The sequence below is a fragment of the Rana temporaria genome, chromosome 13, assembly GCF_905171775.1.
Source record: "Rana temporaria chromosome 13, aRanTem1.1, whole genome shotgun sequence".
NCBI lineage: Eukaryota > Metazoa > Chordata > Amphibia > Anura > Ranidae > Rana > Rana temporaria.
The window spans coordinates 99570379-99594933 of NC_053501.1; the positions used below are offsets into that span (position 1 = coordinate 99570379).

At 48.7% G+C, this 24555-nt stretch overlaps 1 protein-coding gene across 1 annotated transcript in view; it reads right to left on the bottom strand.

Annotated features, from left to right (window-relative positions):
* TARS2 (threonyl-tRNA synthetase 2, mitochondrial) overlaps window positions 1-24555 on the bottom strand; it is a 110658-nt gene that overhangs the window by 35752 nt on the left and 50351 nt on the right. The window contains exons 10-12 of the mRNA XM_040333660.1: window positions 18620-18718; window positions 9718-9884; window positions 317-479 (exon numbers count right to left, since the gene is read on the bottom strand). Coding sequence (XP_040189594.1) covers window positions 317-479; window positions 9718-9884; window positions 18620-18718 — 429 coding nt within the window. The remainder of the gene's footprint in view (window positions 1-316; window positions 480-9717; window positions 9885-18619; window positions 18719-24555) is intronic.

The following is a 24555-nucleotide window of genomic DNA, read 5'->3' on the forward strand; positions in this document are numbered from 1 at the left end:
TATGGAAAAAACAAATGCAGTGTGATCTGCACCTATAAAAAAAAAAAACACACACACACCAAAAATGCAACCGTGGATGTATTTTTGTTGCATCTACTATTTAAATGGGGAGATCTGGTGTGTTTTTTTTTTTTATTACTGCACCAAAAATGCAGCATGCAGGACTTTTAAAAACGCAACACCCTGATGTGAAGAGTTCCTAATGCCGCGTACGCACGATCATTTTTCAGCATGAAATGGTCCTTCATTTTTCTTCTGCTTCTGGTAAAGCAAAAACGGAAGAAAAACTGATAAAAAGGTCCTAAAAGAAGTTCACCTGATCCATGGAGCAAAATATGTGGGCGTCATCTTGCTGGAAGCGACGGACACGGGTGAGCCCCGATAGCGCCCCTGAGAGTTCGTTCCTGTGCAGCACCCCAAAATCAGCCAACCTTAGCGGAAGTTCCCTCCATGAACGGGGTCGGTGATCAAACATCAAGCTGGAAGGTAACAGAAAGCAAGTAATCAAATTAACTGTTCCTGCAAAGTAGCAGCAAGGAAGATATATATATAAAAAAAAAAAAAAAAAAAAAAAAAAAAAACAACAACAGACAGACAACTTTAAAACATTCACACGCATTGTTCCATATGAAAAAAGAGATTTTTAATACAGCTTACCTGTAAAATCTTTTTCTTGGAGTACATCACGGGACACAGAGCGGCATTCATTACTATATGGGTTATATGGAGTACCTTCAGGTGTAGACACTGGCAATCTCAAACAGGAAATGCCCCTCCCTATATAACCCCCTCCCATAGGAGGAGTACCTCAGTTTTGTAGCAAGCAGTATGCCTCCCAAAATGGTCCTCAAAAAAGAGGGGTGGGAGCTCTGTGTCCCGTGATGTACTCCAAGAAAAAGATTTTACAGGTAAGCTGTATTAAAAATCTCTTTTTCTTTATCGTACATCACGGGACACAGAGCGGCATTCATTACTATATGGGATGTCCCAAAGCAATGCTTACAATGAGGGGAGGGAGAACATCTCCAAGACAAAAGGATTTAATTTAGAGATATACTCAAATCATAATAAATCCAACTTAGTTGAGAAAAATAAAATTTTTAAATTTAACTCGAACAAGAGGAGCCCCCGGAATCCGAGGGTCTCAAACTGCAGCCTGCAGCACTGCCTGCCCGAAGGCAGTATCAGTATTCCTTCTTACGTCCAACTTGTAGAATTTTGTAAACGTGTGGACAGAAGACCAGGTTGCCGCCTTGCAAACTTGAGCCATAGAGATCTGGTGGTGTGCTGCCCAGGAGGCGCCCATGGCTCTAGTAGAATGAGCCTTTAATGATACTGGAGGAGGCAACCCTTTCAAGCCGTAGGCCTGAGTGATTAATTGCTTAATCCACCTAGAAATGGTGGACTTTGCAGCTGCCTGCCCCTTCTTGGGCCCATCCGGTAGAATGAACAGCACATCTGTCTTCCGGATCTTCTTTGTAGCTTTAAGATAGGCCTTCATGGCCCTGACAATATCCAAGGTATGCAGCAACCCTTCCTTTCTGGAAGTAGGTTTAGGGAAGAAGGATGGTAATGCCAAATCCTGGTTCAAATGAAAACTGGATATGACCTTCGGAAGGAAGGAAGGATGAGGGCGGAGAACGACCCTGTCCTTATGAAAAACAAGATATGGTTCCTTACAGGATAAGGCTGCCAGCTCCGAAACTCTTCTTGCGGAAACTATGGCAACCAAAAATACTAACTTCCTTGTCAGTAGAACCAAAGGAATATCAGCCAACGGCTCAAACGGTTGTTTCTGTAAACTTGACAGAACAAGATTTAAATCCCACGGACAAAGCGGGGATTTAACTGGAGGTCTAATACGTAAGACCCCTTGAAGGAAGGTCTTAACCAGCGAGTGGGTGGCCAGCGGCCGCTGAAACCACACTGACAGAGCAGAAATCTGTCCTTTGATTGTGCTTAATGCCAATCCTTTATCCACTCCTAGCTGGAGAAAACTTAATACTCTATCGATGGTAATTTTGCGAGAAAGCCATCGCTTGGACTCACACCAGCCTACATAGGCCTTCCAGACCCTGTAATAAATCACCCTAGAGACCGGTTTCCTGGCTCTGATTAGGGTAGTGATTACTTTCTGAGACAGACCTCTACCCCTGAGAATCAGGGATTCAGCTTCCAGGCCGTCAATTTTAGATGCCGTAAGGCAGGGTGGAGGATCGGACCTTGCGATAGCAGGTCTGGCCGTAGAGGAAGAGTCCAAGGGTCTCCCACTACCATCCTTAAGATTAGTGAGTACCATGCCCTTCTGGGCCATGCTGGAGCTACCAGGATGACTGGTATGTGCTCCACCCGGATCCTGCGCAGCAGGCGGGGTAGTAACTGGAGCGGGGGAAACGCATAAAGAAGTTTGAACTGATGCCAAGGGCAAACCAACGCATCGGTTCCGCAGGCCATCGGATCCCTTGAGCGGGACATGAACCTGTCTAGTTTCTTGTTGAGTCTCGATGCCATGATATCCACGTCCGGCACTCCCCATCTTTGGCAGAGTGCTTGAAAGACTAGTGGATGCAGAGACCATTCCCCCGGCCATAGAGTCTGGCGGCTTAAGAAGTCCGCCTGAAAGTTGTCCACTCCTGGAATGAATATTGCCGATATGCAGGGCACATGAGCCTCTGCCCATAGAAGAATCAAGCTCACCTCTCTCTGAGCGGCTTGACTCCTGGTTCCCCCTTGGTGATTTATGTGTGCCACGGCCGTGGCATTGTCTGATTGAATTCTCACCGGGAACCCCTGCAATTTTGACGTCCAAGCCCTGAGGGCTAGTCGAGCAGCTCTGAGCTCCAAGATGTTGATGGGCAACTGCTTCTCTGGCTTTGCCCAAGTACCTTGGCGAGTGCAACCATCCAAAATTGCTCCCCAGCCCGTCAGGCTGGCGTCTGTGGTCACTATCTTCCAAGCCACTGGGCTGAAAGACCTCCCCTTCAGTAGATTCTGAGGGTCTAACCACCAACACAGACTTTGTCGGACTCTTGATGAGAGCGGCAACGGGATATCCAAGGCCTGTGGCCTTCTGCTCCATGCTGACAGGATGGCTGCCTGTAGGATGCGAGTGTGGCTCTGGGCGTATGGTACCGCCTCGAATGTGGCCACCATCTTGCCTAGTAACCTCATACATAGGCGAATAGTCGGTTCTTTCTTGCTTAGAACCAGTAGGATTAATTCCTTGATGGCTTTTACCTTCCTCAGAGGTAGGAACAATCCTTGTTGTTCTGTGTCTAATCTCATGCCGAGATATTCCAACTGCTTTGTGGGCTGGAAAGCTGACTTTTCTCGATTTAGGACCCAGCCAAACCTCTCGAGGTATTGGACCGTGAGGGCCACTGCTCGCTCCAAGCCGGGAGACGAGTGATCTATGACTAGGAGGTCGTCCAGGTATGCTAGGATCGTGACCCCTTGGATCCTTAGTTTGGCTAGGATTGGAGCTAGGACCTTCGTGAACACCCGGGGGGCCGTAGCCAACCCGAAGGGAAGCGCCACGAATTGGAAGTGACGCGAAGCCACCATGAAGCGTAGATATCTTTGATGTGGCTGATAAATTGGAACATGAAGGTAGGCATCCTTTATGTCTATGGACGCCATGAAGTCGTCCTTCTGGAGTGTGGCAGCTGCTGACCGCACGGATTCCATCCGAAATGAGCGGATCTTTAGATATGCATTTACCATCTTTAGGTCCAAAATTGGCCTGACATCTCCATTGGATTTTGGGATGATGAATAGGTTGGAGTAGAAACCCAGCCCCTGTTCCAGGACTGGTACCTCTACTATTACTTCCTGGGAAAGTAGATGATCTAATGCCGATCTTAATGCGGCTCCCTTTTCCGGATCGTTTGGAATCCTCGACTTCTGGAAATGAGGAGGAGGAAACCTTAGGAAATCTAATTTGTAGCCTGTGGCCACGGAAGACCGTACCCACTCGTCGGGAATGCTGGCTTCCCAAATCTCTGAAAAGAGTCGCAGCCTTCCCCCCACCCTCGTGGGTGGGGGCGCCCCTTCATAAGGTTGGCTTGGGGGCTGGTTTTGCTGGTTTGCGAAACCACTGCCTTTTGCCTCTAACAGCCTGTCCTTGTGATCTGCTGTTGAAGCCGAAGTTTGCTTTTGCAGGAGGCCGTCGATACTGCTTGGCATTAGAGGGCCCCTGCCCAGGGGAATACTGTCGTTTAAACGCAGGTCCCTGAACCTTCTTCTTAGTTGGCAAGAGAGTACTCTTGCCGTTTGAAATGGTCTGAATGTATTTATCTAGGTCTTCTCCGAAGAGTCGTCCTCCATGGAAGGGGAACCCTACCAGGAGCTTCTTGCATGGGGGCTCAGCCTCCCAGCTTTTTAACCATAAGAGTCTTCTCATATGGATAAGGGATAACGATAAACGTGACGCTTGCTGGATAGAATCCTTGATTGCGTCTACCGTAAAACATATGGCCTTAGGGACATCCGAAAATTTTTCTGCCTGCTGGGCCGGAATAAGTTTAAGCATCTGCTTAAATTGATCCGATAATGCTTGAGCGACCCCAATCGCAGCCACAGCTGGCTGTACTACTGCCCCTGCAGTAGTGAAGGAGTTCTTAAGTAGTGCTTCCAAGCGCTTATCAACTGGATCCTTGAACACCTGTATGTTTTCTACAGGGCATGTTAACGATCTGTTAACACATGAGATGGCTGCGTCCACTGCAGGAGTAGCCCATCTTTTGGAAAATTTTTCTTCCATAGGATATAGGACAGAGAACCTTTTAGGTGGTAAGAAGATCTTATCTGGCTTGTTCCAATCTTGGAACAAAATTCCCTCTAATAGAGGATGGATCGGAAACACAGCATTGCTTTGAGGCGCCCTCAGTGAGCCCAAAGCTGAAACCGTCGATACCTGGAGATCTGGTACTGGCAAGTTGAATGTCCTATGGACCAAGTCCGACAATCCTTGAATCCACCAGCTCTCCCTCAGGGAGACTGCCCCAGACTCCTCTGTATCCGGGTCTTCGATCCCTGAACCTACTTGGTCCGTGTCCAAGAGGTCGTCCAATTCCCCTGAGGAAAGGACCTCCTCTTCTGAGGGTCCGCGCTCGGGCGACGGAGATCTATTCCGCTTACTGCCCCGCATAGCTGCGGATATCATTTTTCCCATGCTTTTCTCATCTCTTTTAAAGAGGTGAGTAATACCTCCTCCGTGACCATCTTAGGGTTGGACTGACCCGCGTCAGCTCCAGCCCCAGATCCCGATGGCCCCAAGGCTCCCTGTAGGGAAAACAGCGGCATACCATGGTACAATACCGAGGTACACCTGCTACCTATTGGTATTTGGAACTATAAAAGTTAATTGTCCAAACACCTGTTTGGGGGATAAAAAAATGCTTCCTCTCCCCTAGATGACTTTTTTTTTTTTTTTTTTTTTTTCGTTTTTGTTTCAAATCCAGGAAAGAAAAAACATTCTGTCCCCCTGAGTAGTATTGCAAAGAAAAACTATGAGATGGAAAAGAAACAGCCTATTTCTAGGCTTGACAAAACAGTCCTCTGAAGACTGCAATATCCTTTCTGGCCACTGTGTGTCCTCGGCGCCCCGTGCTGCCGCTCTGGTCTTTCTCCTCAGTTCCAAAGTATTGATGGAACAAACAAGGAAGGGCCGCCCCTTCCTTTAAGCCACTGACCCGCCCTTCCCCCCCAGCAACCTCAAACAGGAAATGCCCCTCCCGACAGGGGGAGGGGGGGGGATTTTGGGAGGAAGGGACCTCTCTGTTCCAGCAAACTGCAGCCTGCAGCCTGGAACCCTGAGGAGGTCAGCGTTTTGCCTGCTTGCAGGCTCTGAGGAGGAAGACTGAATGGAGCATCGCCTGGAGGCCTGCAGGTAAGCAAAGCTCTCTGACACACACATATATTTTTATATAACACAGGCCCCACTCAATGCTTTTCCAACACTACAAGGGAGGTCACATCTTATGGGGAATAATACATAGAGAGTCATCCTATCTTTATGATATGTGACTAGTTTGCCAGATGCAGTGCATAACTTTAGGCATGTCCCCTGTGACCCCCCAGAAAAAACCTGCTAAGAACCAAGTTCCGCAAGTTTTCCCCTCACTTACCTGCTCCATGCCGCAGGACTTTGCCAAGCAAGAGGCCCAATCTTCCCCCATCTCCGTGGGGATGTCTAGACCTTCAGGCCCTGGGTTCCTATGAAGGATCCACTGTCCTGGGCCCATATAGCACCCTGGCAACAGAAAACTTTAGGTACCCAAAGGTTTCTAAGTTCTGGGCCCAGGGTCCAGCTCTCTAAAAAGAAAAGCATTATGGGCTATACCCCAAGGGTTTGGGGTCCGGTTACTGACCACTTTAGCGCTGAGGCTTTTTTGGACAGAACCGGTAGCTCACCTAATCCCAAGGATGCGGAGGCAAGCTAAACCATGACTAACACCTAAGACACTGGCGTAAAAACTGAGGTACTCCTCCTATGGGAGGGGGTTATATAGGGAGGGGCATTTCCTGTTTGAGATTGCCAGTGTCTACACCTGAAGGTACTCCATATAACCCATATAGTAATGAATGCCGCTCTGTGTCCCGTGATGTACGATAAAGAAAACATGCTTATGGGATTAAAAAAGAAAAAAAAAAGGGAGGAAAATTAAAAGTAGGGTTGTCCCGATACCACATTTTTAAGACTGAGTACAAGCACCGATACTTTTTTTCAAGTACTCGCCGATACCGAAACTTTTTTTTTTATGTCATGTGTCAGTATTTTTTTTATTTTACAATTTAATTTTTCACAATTTTTTGTTGTTTTTTACAATGCTTCCTTGGGGGGGGGGGGGGGGGGATGGGGGCGGATGGATGTGTTTTTTATTTTAATATCTATTATTTTTTACAATTAATTATTTTTATTATTTATTGCCTTTTTTTTTCTTAGCCCTGTTGGGGGGCTTTGGTGAGATATCAGGGGTCTTAAGAGACCTCTGACATCTCCCCTTTGAGACAGAGAAAGGGACTAAGGACACAGATTCCCCAGTCCCTTTCTCAGCTGCACTGGAAATGAATGGACAGGAGACAGAAGCTCCTCTCCATTCATAAACTGAAGCATCGTAAACACAGTTTACGATGCTCAGTTATATGAATGAACAGTCAGTGATAACTGACTCTGTTCATTCGGAAAATTAGGAGCCGGATTTAGCGGCTCCTACCTCCGCTCTCCATCCTGACAGAGGGGGGAGAGCTGCGGCACGGAGAATGGTACAGGGCACAGAGGGGGGAGAGCAGAACGGCACAGAGTATGGTACAGGGCACGGAGGGGGGAGAGCACAACGGCACAAAGAATGGTACAGGGCACGGAGGGGGGAGAGCAGAACGGCACGGAGAAATGATACAGGGCACGGAGGGGGAGAGCAGAACGGCACGGAGAATGGTACAGGGCACGGAGGGGGGAGAGCAGAACGGCACGGAGAATGGTACAGGGCACGGAGGGGGGAGAGCAGCGTCACGGACAATGGTACAGGGCACGGAAGGGGGAGAGCAGCGGCATGGAGAATGGTACAGGGCACGGAGGGGGGAGAGCAGAACGGCACAGAGAATGGTACAGGGCACGGAGGGGGGAGAGCAGAACGGCACGGAGAATGGTACAGGGCACGGAGGGGGGAGAGCAGAACGGCACGGAGAATGGTACAGGGCACGGAGGAGGGGAGAGCAGAATGGCACGGAGAATGGCACAGGGCACGGAGGGGGGAGAGCAGCGTCACGGACAATGGCACAGGGCACGGAGGGGGGAGAGCAGAACGGCACGGAGAATGGTACAGGGCACGGAGGGGGGAGAGCAGAACGGCACGGAGAATGGTACAGGGCACGGAGGGGGGAGAGCAGCGTCACGGACAATGGCACAGGGCACGGAGGGGGGAGAGCAGAACAGCACGGAGAATGGTACAGGGCACGGAGGGGGGAGAGCAGAACGGCACGGAGAATGGTACAGGGCACGGAGGGGGAGAGCAGAACGGCACGGAGAATGGTACAGGGCACGGAGGGGGGAGAGCAGAACGGCACGGAGAATGGTACAGGGCACGGAGGGGGGAGAGCAGCGTCACGGACAATGGCACAGGGCACTGAAGGGGGAGAGCAGTGGCACGGAGAATGGTACAGGGCACGGAGGGGGGGATAGCAGAACGGCACGGAGAATGGTACAGGGCACGGAGGGGGGAGAGCAGAACGGCACGGAGAATGGTACAGGGCACGGAGGGGGGAGAGCAGAATGGCACGGAGAATGGTACAGGGCACGGAGGGGGGAGAGCAGCGGCACGGAGAATGGTACAGGGCACGGAGGGGGGAGAACAGAACGGCACGGAGAATGGTACAGGGCACGGAGGGGGGAGAGCAGAACGACACGGAGAATGGTACAGGGCACGGAGGGGGGAGAGCAGAACGGCACAGAGAATGGTACAGGGCACGGAAGGGGGAGAGCAGCGGCACAGAGAATGGTAAAGGGCACGGAGGGGGAGAACAGAACATCACAGAGAATGGTACAGGGCACGGAGGGGGAGAGCAGAACGGCACGGAGAATGGTACAGGGCACGGAAGGGGGAGAGCAGCGGCACGGAGAATGGTACAGGGCACGGAGGGGGGAGAGCAGAACGGCAGCGGCGCAGAGGGGGGACACAGGAGCATGGAGGGGGAGAGCAAAACGGATAGGGGAACTGGAGGAGGATACAGGGAAAGTCAGTTATCGGTAAAGTTTAGGAGCATTTTCCCCGAGAACAAGTACTCGGGGAAATGCTTGGTATCGGTCCCGATACTAGTATCGGTATCAGGACAACCCTAATTAAAAGTATCTTTTTGTAAACACAGATTTTGGCTGGATTTAAGAATTGAAAGCAAGGGGAGAACTCCAGCCGGATCTGTTATTATGAGCATCACACAAAACACTTGCAAGGCACATAGTTAACCCTTCGATTGCCCCTCCTGATAACGTCTGTGACCCAGCCAGTGCCGTTAGTACAGTGACAGTGTACATTATTATCACTGATCACTGGAAGAGTGTCACCAGCGATGTCAGTGTCTCTCCCAGCCAGTGTCAGTTAGCACCAGACTGCCCGCCAAACTATCACAGTCGCGTTATAATTTGCTACTCACCAGCATTACTAGTATAGTGTCTGTACAGATCAGTACCGTGATCGGAACTATAGTGTCCCCAAAAACAGTGTTAGCAGGATCGGCCCCCAGATCACTGTCAGCACTTGCAGCATGAACCAAAATACCCTTTGGCCTAAATTTTGGGAGAAATTCGATTTTATTGGATATGTATAACAGACAGAGGTCATATTTGATTGTGTATATATAATTTTATATATAAAAAACAGGTGTGACCAAATACCACCAAAAAAAGAAAACTCCATTTGTGTGAAATCTTTTCATAAAAATACAGTGTTGCATGACCGCGCAATTGCCAGTAGTACAATGCTAAATAGCAAAAATTGATCTGGTCATGAAGGGGATAAAACCTTTCGGGGGTCAAGTGGTTAAAGCTTTATCCTGCGTTTCAGTTAGAGAAAATATCTCCGTAGTCAGCGCTTTCTGTAGATCATGAACTGCAATATACAGTAACAGTATGACACAGAGCAGCAGCTGCACTGTGAATCACAACCTGCAACCTCTAGATATGGAATCCATGAGCTCAGCAGGTTTCTTGTACTGACTCACCAGTGACCGGGGCAATTCATCGGCTTCAGAGAGAAAGTCTCGTTTTCTACAGTGAAAGAGAACATATGCTCCCCATAATGCTCCCAGTGTCCAGACTGCTGCCATAGCTTGTTGTTATACATGTTGGGGGTAATGACCTCTGTGAACCCCCGATTTCTGTACTCATTCTACATGGGACAAAGAGAAAAAAGGCGTTAGAGCAAAAGGATCACTTGATACACCCGTTAAAGGAATTGTGAAAATCGTAAGGGAGTGACATGGGGGGAAAAGAGGAAAATGCCCACACTCCTCCAGTGGTGTTACATGGATGCCACATCCCTTTTTTGATGGCATATCACCAGCCGCATTTTTGCCTCTAGTAATAATAGTTCCTCATGTCCATTGCCCGTAATAACTGTTCCCCACGCCCCGATCTCCAATAATTTCAGAGCCCCGCATCTCTGCCCCCTTGTGGTTTTAGATTCAGACATCCCTGACTTTAGTAGCATTACAGACCCACATCCCTGCTTCTACGCATATTGGAGACCAACATTACAGGCCTCTAGTCCAACTACCGTCCCGGCGCACCACCGCCTCTAGTCCAACTGCCGTCCCGGCGCACCACCGCCTCTAGTCCAACTGCCGTCCCGGCGCACCACCGCCTCTAGTCCAACTGCCGTCCCGGCGCACCACCGCCTCTAGTCCAACTGCCGTCCCGGCGCACCACCGCCTCTAGTCCAACTACCGTCCCGGCGCACCACCGCCTCTAGTCCAACTACCGTCCCGACGCACCGCCGCCTCTAGTCCAACTACCGTCCCGGCGCACCACCGCCTCTAGTCCAACTACCGTCCCGGCGCACCACCGCCTCTAGTCCAACTACCGTCCCGGCGCACCACCGCCTCTAGTCCAACTACCGTCCCGGCGCACCACCGCCTCTAGTCCAACTACCGTCCCGGCGCACCACCGCCTCTAGTCCAACTACCGTCCCGGCGCACCACCGCCTCTAGTCCAACTACCGTCCCGACGCACCACCGCCTCTAGTCCAACTACCGTCCCGGCGCACCACCGCCTTTAGTCCAACTACCGTCCCAGCGCACCACCGCCTCTAGTCCAACTACGCTCCAGACGTACCACCGCCTCTAGTCGAACTACCGTCCTGACGCACCACCGCCTCTAGTCGAACTACCATCCCAGCGCACCACCGCCTTAACACCACTCCTCCAGTGGTGTTACATGGATGCCACATCCCTTTTTTGATGGCATATCAGCAGCCGCATTTTTGCCTCTAGTAATAATAGTTCCTCATGTCCATTGCCTGTAATAACTGTTCCCCATGCCCCGATCTCCAATAATTTCAGAGCCCCGCATCTCTGCCCCCTTGTGGTTTTAGATTCAGACATCCCTGACTTTAGTAGCATTACAGACCCACATCCCTGCTTCTACGCCCGGCGCACCACCGCCTCTAGTCCAACTACCGTCCCGGCGCACCACCGCCTCTAGTCCAACTACCGTCCCGGCGCACCACCGCCTCTAGTCGAACTACCGTCCTGACGCACCACCGCCTCTAGTCGAACTACCATCCCAGCGCACCACCGCCTTTAGTCCAACTACCGTCCCGGCGCACCACCGCCTCTAGTCCAACTACCGTCCCGGCGCACCACCGCCTCTAGTCCAACTACCGTCTCTGCGCACCACCGCCTCTAGTCCAACTACCGTCCCAGCGTACCACCACCTCTAGTCCAACTACCGTCCCAGCGCACCGCCGCCTCTAGTCCAACTACCGTCCCGGCGCACCACCGCCTCTAGTCCAACTACCGTCCCGGCGCACCACCGCCTCTAGTCCAACTACCGTCCCGGCGCACCACCGCCTCTAGTCCAACTACCGTCCCGACGCATTCCTGGCTCTATTAGAAGCAGCTCCGCAATGCAGATTTATCAAGTGAGGCGCATAGAAGGGGTTTGTTCTGCTGTTATTTTTTTCTATAGTAGGGTCTGACATTTGTCTTTACGAAATTGTTACCCATAACTGGGTACAACACAGCAAAAGATAGTACATACCAGGAGCACGCCCAAAGACGGGAAAGATAAAAGATGTTTTTTTTTAAAGGTATATAATATTTTATTGAATTTGTCTTAATGTAATCTTAATCTTCTTTTAATTGAAACCATCACTGCCAGTTGGCCGAGGAGGAGTTTTAGAACTTTCATTACAAACTCTTCCAACAGACCTTAAAAAGGATGTCCAGCCCCCCACTAAAATATTAAACGTCAGCAGCTACACATATTGTAGCTACTGACTTTTAAAATTAGGACACTTACCTGTCCAGGGATCCAGTGATGTCGGCACCCCAGCCAATGTTTCCATCGGCTCTTGGTTGCTGCTGCTGCTGCCGCCATTGTCTGATGGGAAAACTGGTGGTGGTTTCACAGCCGGTGTAGTGTCACAGTCTGCTGCCTATCGTAGAATGCTGTGGAAGTCATGTGGCGGCCAACTGCGCATGCGCGATGCGTTCCAAACGCAAGTGCGATGCGTTCCAATGGATTTACGACAGTACACACCAGCGAACCCGGCATTCAGGGCGATGTGGAATTAGAGGAAAGTGGCCAGTCGGCCTCATGTCCTCGCTTCGCTCAGACGGCTCGCTCCGCTCGCTCGGCCTCCTGGCTCATTTTTTTAACATCCTCCAATCCACGGGGAAGTTAAGGAAAGAGCCTGGATGCCGACCGAGGTTTCACTGGTGTGTATTATCTTGAATCAATTGGAACTGTGCAAGTGCACAGTTGGCCGCCACGTGACTTCCGCAGCATTCTACGATAGGCAGCAGAATGTGACAATACACCGGTTCCCTACTGCGCATGCGCAAAGCGCTTTGCGTTTTCTGAATGACCCAACGGTGGGGGAAGGAGGAGGGGGGCCAAACTCCCGGGGGACCTCCCCGCATCCAGATCTCCCGGAAGTGAGGACAGCGTTAGTTCACCTTATTTATTTGTATAGCACCATTCATTTACGCAGAACTTTACATATATATTGTACATTCACATCAGTCCCTGCCCTCAATGAGCTTACAATCCAAGGTCCCCAACTCACATTCATATATACACATACTAAGACCAATTTAGACAGGAGCCAATTAACCTACCAGCATGTCTGGAGTGTCGGAGGAAACCAGAGTACCTGGAGGAAAGCCACGCATGCACAGAGAGAACATGCAAAACCATGTCATGGTTAAGATTCGAACAGACGACCCTAGAGCTGCCAGGCGGAAGTACTAACCCCTTAGGCACTGAATACCCGATAACCTTGACACCCCCGCTCCTTGCTGGTACTTCTAGGGTGGGTTAGCTGTCAAACACCCCCACAACTGCTCAGATTTGAAATCCCCACGTATTTCCCTCTTCTGTGTGAAGTGTTTCTGTGACAAACCAGACCGATTCTAAATCGGCTGGCGTCATCGCAGTGAATCGATCTGGTCTGTCCCGGAAATGCTGCACAAGACAGAGAAGAGCGTGGTCAAATCTTTAGACCACTAGAGCGGCTGCGTGGGCGCCGACAGCTCAGCAACTCCGGGAGGCAAGTACAGCAGAGATCGGCGATGGTGGCGGAAAGGGGGGTCTGGTATTCGTTCATCCTCACATTTTTTCTGTAAAGAAGAACTAACTCTTTAATTACCAACGCACTGCAAAGACGAACAGTCTTCACTGCCTTACAACCACAAATAAATACAGACTAGCCGGAAAATGACAGCTGGACAGTACAAGAAAATAAACTGCATGCTGGCTACAAGGCAAAACTGATAAATATGACGACATGTCTACACAGCAGCCAAAAAATAAAGAATGACACCATTTGTTTACTTTACTTGAAGCATGAACACTATAAGTACGGTAACTAAAGGTGACACGGTTTTGCTTTCAAACGCTCTCAGCCACAAAGTCATAGGTCACACTTGCGGCCAATCTTCAAAGGAAACCTACAGGTATGAGTCACGCTAATAGAACAATTACATGCCATACGATTCTTCTTGAATGCCTCAAATGCCCAGAAAACAATTAAGCGACAGAACTCCAAATTGTTCTCTGATCAAGACATAATAAATCAGCTGCCAGAAAATCAGAACCGCACCCTACACAACCATTCCTACTAATATCCTAGGAAAGAAAGGAAGGTAGGTAGGTAGGTGACACCATGGAATAAACCTCTCAGTGACGCACACCGAACACAAAGGCATTCTTATAATTGGTTATATAAGAAAGAACAAAAGAAACTTCGTCAGAGGACCGTTTTATTATTCTGACCAGAGATGATTTTATTCGTCATTGTCTTTCTGTGTATGCATAGCTCTCCCTACCTGTCACAGTCCCTAATGCTGGCCATAGACGGCTCGCAATTTCTATCCTTGTATTCTGATGGCGGGGAAACTTCCCACTGTCAGAAAATAATAACGCAGCAGGAGGGATTCCACCATCAAAACAGTGGGGGTTTATTTGCTAAAAATTGGCAAGTACAAAAAATCGGTCCCACTTCTGCAGAGAAACCAATCAGCTAACCTCGGCTTGTTCAATTAAAGTGGTTGTAAACCCTTTGCACTTCATTCCAAAAATCCAGGAACACCGCCACGTGGCCATTCCCCACCCGTATGTTGCCCTTCTCTCTAGAGAACCGTATGTTTTTGTCCCGGTCTCTAAAGTTCAGGAATTTGGCAATAAAGGTACGGGGGAGTGCTCCTGCCAGGTGGGGGCTTAGCTGGTATACGGTACGCCCTCTCCACCGCGAACATGACCGAAAAAGCCTCCCTTCCATACGTGGTGATAAGGAGATTCTCCAGGTACTCAGCCGGGTCTTTGCCCTCTACCCTCTCCGGCAATCCAATAAACCGAAGGTTGCATCAGCGAATCCTGTTCTCCATGTTGTCCTGATGGGAGTGGAGCTGTTGGATTTGTCGCTGTATGTCTTCAGTAGCGTGCTGTAAAGGATGCAATATGTCCTTCGCTGCGCTGATACAGGTCTCCGTTTCAGTGACGCTGTCTCGCACTGTAGAGAGATCCTGCCGCAGGAGCGAGATATCTATCTTCACTTCATCTATTTTTTCTGTCAGGGTGCCCTGAAGAGCAGCTATAGCCTCCAACACCTTCGCCGTCTCTGCTGCATGGCGATCCTCCCCCGGACATTCGGCCGCACCATCTTTGGCCTGCTCCTCGTCCCCCTCATGTCGATATTTGGCCAGCTTCTCTGCCACAGCGAAGGGTTTCTTTGATGACAACATGTACCACCCCGGAGTCCACAGGCAAGAATGTGGGTGAGAATAGTCACAGACACTCGCTCAGGCTGGTACACAGGATATTTGGCAAGAGAAGATCCTTCTACCCACGTCTTACTCCATCGCTCCCCAGGCCACGCCCCCGATTGTAAACCCTTAGTGGAAAAAAAAAAACCCTGCAAGACAAAGCATGTGTGCATAGCATACTAGCTCATTATGAATTACTTACCTGAGATTGAAGCCCCTGCAGGTGTCCTCGTACACCGCTCCGGCGGCCGACATCTCTCCCGGGGGTTACTTCCGGGTATTGCTGCTCCAGCGCTGTGTTTGGCTGGAGCTGCGATGACGTCACTCCCGCGCATTCGCGTGGGAGCCGGCGGTGACTGAAGCAACGGCACATACGTACCGTTGCTTCGGTTTGCCCCAGTGCTGATGACATTGGCACATGCAGGGGACATCTCCTAAACCGTGCAGGATTAGGAGATATCCTGGGTAGCTACAGGTAAGCCTTGTTATAGGTTTACCAGTAGCATAAAGTGGTCTGTAAGTGTTTACAACAAATTTAAGCTTTGACAATAAAACTTGGAAGCCAATTGGTTTCTATGCATTTTTAGTAAAAAAAAAAAAAAAAACTCAGCGTGCTTTAAAAATCAAGCAATCTTTTTTCCTTCGACCCATGGTTGAAGGAATGAAAATTGCATCATGGCCAGCCTAAGCCCAATTTTCTGCTAGCAGGAATACAATAACCAGTTTTATTTTTAGATTTCCCAGGCAATTTCTCAGAGGCATAATCCTCCCAGAGCTTGGGCTAAACTGCCAAAAAGTATATAAAAAAAAAAGTAGCACTTCATATAAACCTTATGAAAGTCACTTATTTCCTGTAACGGCACCGTTTGGATCTTGGTTCTTACTAGAACAATGGAAACTTAATTCAAAAAGCCTAAATTCTACCAGAAGCCGAAAGTGATCATATGCTGCACTCCTTAAAAGTCACTTTAATTTAACTACTTGCTTACTGGACATTCTACTACACCCCCCCCCTTTTCCTGCCCAGGTAAGTTTTCAGCATACAGCACTGTACTCATGAAATTTTTATATATTTTTTAAAGACAGCGCTTTCTTTTGGTGGCATTTAATCACCACTTGGGTTTTTATTTTTTGCTGAACAAATAAAATAAAAAGATGGAAAATTTAGAGAGAGAAAAAAAAAAAGTTTGTTAGTTTTTTTTGCAAATACCATATATACTCAAGTATAAGCCGAGTTTTTCAGCACTTTTTTTGTGCTTAAAATTCCCCCCTCGGCTTATACGAGTCACCTTTTTGCCCCACTCTTCCTCTACAAGTGTGCAAAGTTTGTTGTCCGGAGGACCTACAGCCGGGGAGCACCGATTTTTCAAAGCCCTTCCATAGACTCCCATGTTAAACAGTAATTTCTCCAGTAATTTTGGGGACCCGGTACCGGCCCGTCGTAGGTCCCCTGGACCCGGATCTTGGCACGCATGTAGCCCCATTTCTCCTCTACAAGTGTGCAAAGTTTGTTGTCTGGGGGACCTACGGCTGAGGAGCACCGATTTTTCAAAGCTGGGCACCCTTTCCATAGACTCCCATGTTAAACGTCAGTCTAGGCATGGGCACACCGAGGCATGGGGATGGACACCCTAGGCTTATACTCGAGTCAATACGTTGTTCCAGTTTTTTGTGGTAAAATTAGGTACCTTGGCTTATATATTCGGGTCGGTTTATACTCGAGTATATACGGTAAATGAATTTTCTCCTTCGCCGATGAGGCTACACCACTAGGCCTGATGAACAGTGCCCTAAATATCTATATAAAATGTCCCCTGTAAGGAGTGCCGGTTACCAGTTCTCCTTTCCTCATACATAGTTACATACCGTAGCCATCGGTGTATAACGCGCACTTTTTTCCCCTTAAGAACAGGGGAAAATCGTGGGTGCGCGTTATACGCCGATCCCCTGTCTCTGAGCGCCGCCGCCGACATATACCGAGCGCAGTACACTTGGCTAGGCCACGCTCGGCTCCGTATTTGAAAATACAGAGAGAGACAGAGCGACAGAGAGAGAGACAAAGCGACAGAGAGAGAGACAAAGCGACAGAGAGAGAGACAAAGCGACAGAGAGAGAGACAAAGCGACAGAGAGAGAGACAAAGCGACAGAGAGAGAGACAAAGCGACAGAGAGAGACAGAGCGACAAAGAGAGAGACAGAGCGACAGAGAGAGAGACAGAGCGACAGAGAGAGAGAGACAGAGCGACAGAGAGAGAGACAGAGCGACAGAGAGAGAGAGACAGAGCGACAGAGAGAGAGAGAGACAGAGCGACAGAGAGAGAGAGACAGAGCGACAGAGAGAGAGAGACAGAGCGACAGAGAGAGAGACAGAGCGACAGAGAGAGAGACAGAGCGACAGAGAGAGAGACAGAGCGACAGAGAGAGAGACAGAGCGACAGAGAGAGAGACAGAGCGACAGAGAGAGAGAGACAGAGCGACAGAGAGAGAGAGACAGAGCGACAGAGAGAGAATCAGAGCGACAGAGAGAGAATCAGAGCGACAGAGAGAGAATCAGAGCGACAGAGAGAATCAGAGCGACAGAGAGAGAATCAGAGCGACAGAGAGAGAGAGACAGAGCGACAGAGAGAGAGAGAGACAGAGCGACAGAGAGAGAGAGACAGAGCGACAGAGAGAGAGAGACAGAGCGACAGAGAGAGAGAGACAGAGCGACAGAGAGAGAGACAGACAGAGCGACAGAGAGAGAGAGACAGAGCGACAGAGAGAGAGACAGAGCGACAGAGAGAGAGAGAGACAGAGCGACAGTGAGAGAGACAGAGCGACAGAGAGAGAGAGACAGAGCGACAGAGAGAGAGACAGAGCGACAGAGAGAGAGACAGAGCGACAGAGAGAGAGACAGAGCGACAGAGAGAGAGACAGAGCGACAGAGAGAGAGACAGAGCGACAGAGAGAGAGAGACAGAGCGACAGAGAGAGAGAGACAGAGCGACAGAGAGAGAATCAGAGCGACAGAGAGAGAATCAGAGCGACAGAGAGAGAATCAGAGCGACAGAGAATCAGAGCGACAGAGAGAGAATCAGAGCGACAGAGAGAGAGAGACAGAGCGACAGAGAGAGAGAGAGACAGAGCGACAGAGAGAGAGAGACAGAGCGACAGAGAGAGAGAGACAGAGCGACAGAGAGAGAGAGAGACAGAGCGACAGAGAGAGAGAGACAGAGCGACAGAGAGAGAGAGAGACAGAGCGACAGAGAGAGAGAGAGACAGAGCGACAGAGAGAGAGAGACAGAGCGACAGAGAGAGAGAGACAGAGCGACAGAGAGAGAGAGAGACAGAGCGACAGAGAGAGAGACAGAGCGACAGAGAGAGAGACAGAGAGAGAGAGACAGAGAGAGAGAGAGAGAGAGAGAGCGACAGAGAGAGACACACAGACAGATTATATTATATATAATTTTGTCATTTGGTTGAACTCTATTTGATTGGGTAGCTTAACATGAAGCAGTGACTGCTGACTACCTTGGTCTCCACTGATCCTCTGACAACAGAACTAATACACTCATACAATAAAATACACTATTTAGAAAGAAATTGGTGTGGCATTCTACTACTAGTAGGGCTTCTACAAAAAACAGAAGAGGAAATACCTTTATGAAGTCTATCAGGACGTTGTAGATGTGGGCTCCTCTGGGTAGAAAGAAGCAGCTTCCTGGACTGCATTCATGGAAGAAGAATAAATTCTGATCCTGGAAAAGCCAAAAGGATCCTTACAGCAAAGATAAGAAATATTCAATACTGCTTCCATATTAAAGGGAATCTTTACTGCAGCCTTGGTGGGTACACGTTTTCATAGGTTCACTTCTGGTGTAACTATTTCTTGATTAGTTTAATTCACAATAAAATATATAATAAACATTCAATTCTATTTTGTGGCTGTGGATCAATACCAGGTTTCACCAGCAAGTGATGCTGTATCAGTTGGACCTTATACGGTAGTCCTGCTCAAAGTTGAGAGCTTGTTTATACTTTAAACTTGACGCTGTACTATAAAAAAGCAGAAAACAGGAGGATTTGTGTCTATGAGACACAATAGGGGAGATTTACTAAAACTGGAGGGTGCAAAATCTGGTGCAGATGTGCATGGTAGCCAGGGGTGGACTGACAACTCATGGGGCCCCTTGGGCAATAGGAGATTATGGGGCCCCTCGGGCAATAGGAGATTATGGGGCCCCTCGGGCAATAGGAGATTATGGGGCCCCTCGGGCAATAGGAGATTATGGGGCCCCTCGGGCAATAGGAGATTATGGGGCCCCTCGGGCAATAGGAGATAATGGGGCCCCTCGGACAATAGGAGATTATGGGGCCCCTCGGACAATAGGAGATTATGGGGGCCCCTCGGACAATAGGAGATTATGGGGGCCCCTCGGACAATAGGAGATTATGGGGGCCCCTCGGACAATAGGAGATTATGGGGGCCCTCGGGCAATAGGAGATTATGGGGGCCCTCGGGCAATAGGAGATTATGGGGGCCCTCGGGCAAAAGGAGATTATGGGGGCCCTCGGGCAATAGGAGATTATGGGGGCCCCCGGGCAATAGGAGATTATGGGGGCCCTCGGGCAATAGGAGATTATGGGGGCCCTCGGGCAAAAGGAGATTATGGGGGCCCTCGGGCAATAGGAGATTATGGGGGCCCCCGGGCAATAGGAGATTATGGGGGCCCTCGGGCAATAGGAGATTATGGGGGCCCCTCGGGCAATAGGAGATTATGGGGGCCCCTCGGGCAATAGGAGATTATGTGAAAAAAATATCTTGCATCAAAATATATTAAATAAATCAATAAACTACAGCTGCTACCCAAATAATCAAGTGATTATAAACAGTGGTATATGCATTCGTTGTTGAACGTCTTCCTGAAGACGTTCAACAACGAAGTGTACGTCGAGGCGGTACCCATCCACGCACGCAATTTCGTAACTTCCTGTCCTTCTGGTCCGGAGTGTCAACTAGGTGGAACGCACGCCCGAGACATACTTCCAGCATCCAGGATCTACGATCCTAACTACCCACGCGAGCAAGCCTCAGTGCGGGGTTCAGGGCACTCCTAATAGTAAGCGGCTATTTGGCTTTTTTTGTACTATCCCTTTTATAAATCAACAAGTTACACTATGTTGGCATTATCCTGTTTTTCCATGTATACACTGGAATCCATATGACTGCAAGAATCATAGGTGCAAGGACGCATTCGATCACACAGGTTTGACCTGTACAAGCGATATATGACTCCTTTTTTGGTATCAAAATAAGGGTCATTACCATCTGGTAGGGAACCATCTACAAATATTCACTTCGGGTGTATACAAGTACTACTGGTGAAGGTGGAATAACACTGATCTTTTGAGCACACATCTGACTTCAATCATTCAGGATTTCTTATGGACTTTGTCTAAAGAATTATTTATGCACTATTGCATTTTAAACTAATACAGGACTTTTTTTCGTTTGGGGCCCAGTGTATGAAACTGTTGGGATGCTAGTAGGAACACTGCTATAACAGATACATATGTTGGAGCATTAATAATATCACTGTTAACTTTATTAGGTGTTGTTGAAAATATGCACTTTACTTAACATATATGATAGTAGCATTAATAATATGTACAGAGTATTATTTATTAGCGCACCCACCCCCACATATACCAATAGGAGATTATGGTGGCCCCCCCGGGCAATAGGAGATTATGGGGACCCCCGGGGCAATAAGAGATTATGGGGACCCCCGGGGCAATAAGAGATTATGGGGACCCCCGGGGCAATAAGAGATTATGGGGGCCCCCCGGGCAATAGGAGATTATGGGGGCCCCCCGGGCAATAGGAGATTATGGGGGCCCCCCGGGCAATAGGAGATTATGGGGGCCCCCCGGGCAATAGGAGATTATGGGGGCCCCCCGGGCAATAGGAGATTATGGGGGCCCCCGGGCAATAGGAGATTATGGGGGCCCCCGGGCAATAGGAGATTATGGGGGCCCCCGGGCAATAGGAGATTATGGGGGCCCCCGGGCAATAGGAGATTATGGGGGCCCCCGGGCAATAGGAGATTATGGGGGCCCCCGGGCAATAGGAGATTATGGGGGCCCCCGGGCAATAGGAGATTTTGGGGGCCCCCGGGCAATAGGAGATTTTGGGGGCCCCCGGGCAATAGGAGATTTTGGGGCCACGCACATGCTGAAAAGGTACTGGATAAGTGGGGCAGCTATAATCTTTTAGACCAAAACGATGTAGGTAAGGGACATTTTAGGGACAGATGTTAAAATTGTATTTATTTTTTTACATACTGTCCCTGGTTTTACTGAGGCTGGCAACCCTGATCGGGCCCCCTAGCGGCATGGAGCCCTCAAGAAGTGCCCGAATGGTCAGTCTGCCCCTGATGGTAGCCAATCCACTTATCTTTAAAAATAAACATGTTATACTTACCTGCTCTGTGAAATGGTTTTGCACAGAGCAGCCCTGATCCTCCTCTGCTCGGGTTCCTCGTTGGTGCTCCTGGCCCCTCCCTTGTGTCGAGTGCCCCCAAAGCAAGCAGCTTCCTATGGGGGCACCCAATCTAAGCCGCAGCTCTGTGTGTAGATTCAGACACGGAGTCAGGGTTTGACCCTGCCCTCTCGCTCTTTCCCGATTTGCCAACTACTTTGATTGACAGCAGTGGGAGCCAATGGCGCCGCTGCTGCGTCTCAGCCAATCAGGAAGGAAAGTCCCAGACTGCCGAGGCACTCAAGGAACATCGCTGGATAGAGAGGGGGCTCAGGTACATATTAGGGGGGCTGCTACATACAGGAGGGGGTTTTATCTTAATGCATAGAATGTATTAAGATAAAAAAACTGCCTTTACAACCACTTTAAAGCGGAGGTTCACCCTTAGAGAGCACATTTTCCCCTTAGATTCCTGCTCGTTTTGTCTAGGGGAATCGGCTAGTTGTTTTAAAATATGAGCCATACTTACCGTTTTCGAGATGCATCCTCTCCATCGCTTCCGGGTATGGGCTGCGGGAATGGGCGTTCCTTCTTGATTGACAGTCTTCCGAGAGGCTTCCGACGGTCGCATCCATCGCGTCACGATTTTCCGAAAGAAGCCGAAAGTCGGTGCGCAGGCGCAGTATAGAGCCGCACCGACGTTCGGCTTCTTTCGGCTACGAGTGACGCGATGGATGCGACCGTCGGAAGCCTCTCGGAAGACTGTCACTCAAGAAGGAACGCCCGCTCCCGAAGACCCATACCCGGAAGCCGACGGAGAAGATGCATCTCGAAAACGGGTAAGTACGGATCATATTTTAAAACAAATAGCCGATTCCCCTAGACAAAACGAGCAGGAATCGAAGGGGAAAAGAGGAAAAATTAAATAAATGGGTGAACTCCCGCTTTAACAAATAAAAACTGGAAGACAATTGTTTTCTATGCACAGCTGCACCAGATTTTACAGTTTTAGCAAATCAACCTTAATGTTTCTATTGGAGGTTGAGGCCCGATTCAGACTTGTGCAGGTTTGCTGGTTGCGGGCGGAATGTTCTATTGTTCTGACAGGACGTCATATGACGTCCAGTCATTTAAAGCCACTAGGGCGCACGCCCGTCGCGTCACTGGGAACACAGTGCGCGTGCCCAGTAACTGAGCAGGGACGTGGAGCTCTGTGTGTAAACACGGAGCTCCACGTCCTGTCTGGGAGAGAGGAGACCGATCTGTGTCCCTTGTACATAGGGACATAGATCCTTCACCTCCCCCAGTCACCCCCCTCCCCCTACAGTTAGAACACACCCAGGATACACATTTAACCCCTTCCTCACCCCTTAGTGTTAACCCCTGCCCTGCCAGTCACATTTATACAGTAATCAATGCATATGTATAGCACTGTTCACTGTATAAATGTAAATGTGTCAAAAACGCAGATCGCCGCCATTCCTAGTAAAAAAATAAATAAAAATAAATCATTATGTCCCCTATTTTGTAGGCAATATAACTTTTGCGCAAACCAGGTTATTGCGTTTTTTGTTTTTTTTTACCAAAAATATGTAGAATACGTATCGGCCTAAACTGAGAAAAAATATATATATTTTAAAAAAAATATGGGATATTTATTATAGCAAAAAGTAAAAAAAAAATTGTGTTTTTTTTTCAAAATTGACGCACTTTTTTTGGTTATAGCCCAAAAAAAAATAAACGCACAGGCGATCAAATACCACCAAAAGAAAGCTCTATTTGTGGGGGAAAAAAGGACGTCAATTTTGTTTGGGAGCCATGTCGCACGACCGCGCAATTGTCAGTTAAAGGGACGCATTTCCGGAAGCTAAAATATTGTCTGGGCAGGAAGGGGGTGTATGTGCCCAGTAGGCAAGTGGTTAAACCGTTGAAGTCTAATGGAACCAAAAACAAGTCCCTGGCCCTTCCACAGATGTGAACTGCATCCATAGGAAACCATGCTAAAATGAACTGTAGTGTGTTTCTGCAAAACTAAAAAAAAAAAACAACAAAAAACAAACGCACTAAAAAATGCATAGGTGTGAACCAGGCCTTAGATTCAGCAGCATTTCCGGTTTTAAATGACCACAATAATTTTAGAAAAGCTTCCCTTTAACCACTTAAGGACTGCCTCCTGCAGATATACATCGATGGACCCGGTCCAAAGCTCCGTGACCGCGGGACCCGATCGCCGCTGGAGTCCCACGATCGGTCCCCGTAGCTGAAGAACGGGGAGAGCTGTATGTAAACACACCTTTCCCGTTCTTCACTGTGGCGCTGTCATTGATCGTGTGTTCCCTGATATAGGGAAACACAATCAATGACGTCACACGTCCAGCCCCGCCCCCCCACAGTTAGAAACACGGATGAGGTCACACTTAACCCCTTCAGCGCCCCATAGTGGTTAACTCCCAAACTGCAATTGTCATTTTCACAGTAAACCATGCATTTTTTCCTGTGAAAATGACAATGGTCCCAAAAATTTGTCAAAATTGTCCGAAGTGTCCGCCATAATGTCGCAGTCATGAAAAAAAAATCGCTGATCGACATTAGTAGTAAAAAAATAAAAATAAAAATAAAAATGCAATAAAACTATCCCCTATTTTGTAAACGCTATACATTTTGCGCAAACCAATCGATAAACGCTTATTGAGATTTTTTTTTTACCAAAAATAGGTAGAAGAATACGTATCGGCCTAAACTGAGGAAACATTTTTTTTTTATATATATTTTTGGGGGATATTTATTATAGCAAAAAGTAAAAAATATTGAATTTTTTTCAAAATTGTTGCTCTATTTTTGTTTATAGAGCAAAAAATAAAAACTGCAGAGGTGATCAAATACCACCAAAAGAAAGCTCTATTTGTGGGGAAAAAAGGACGCCAATTTTGTTTGGGAGCCACGACGCACGACCGCGCAATTGTCAGTTAAAGCGACGCAGTGCCGAATCGCAAAAACTGTCCGGGTCCTTTACCTGCCTAAAGGTCCGGGTCTTAAGTGGTTAATTATTCCCCACCTTCTTGATTACAGCCCTCCAGGCAAAGTAGTTGCTCTCCCCATTTCTGTAATCTTCAC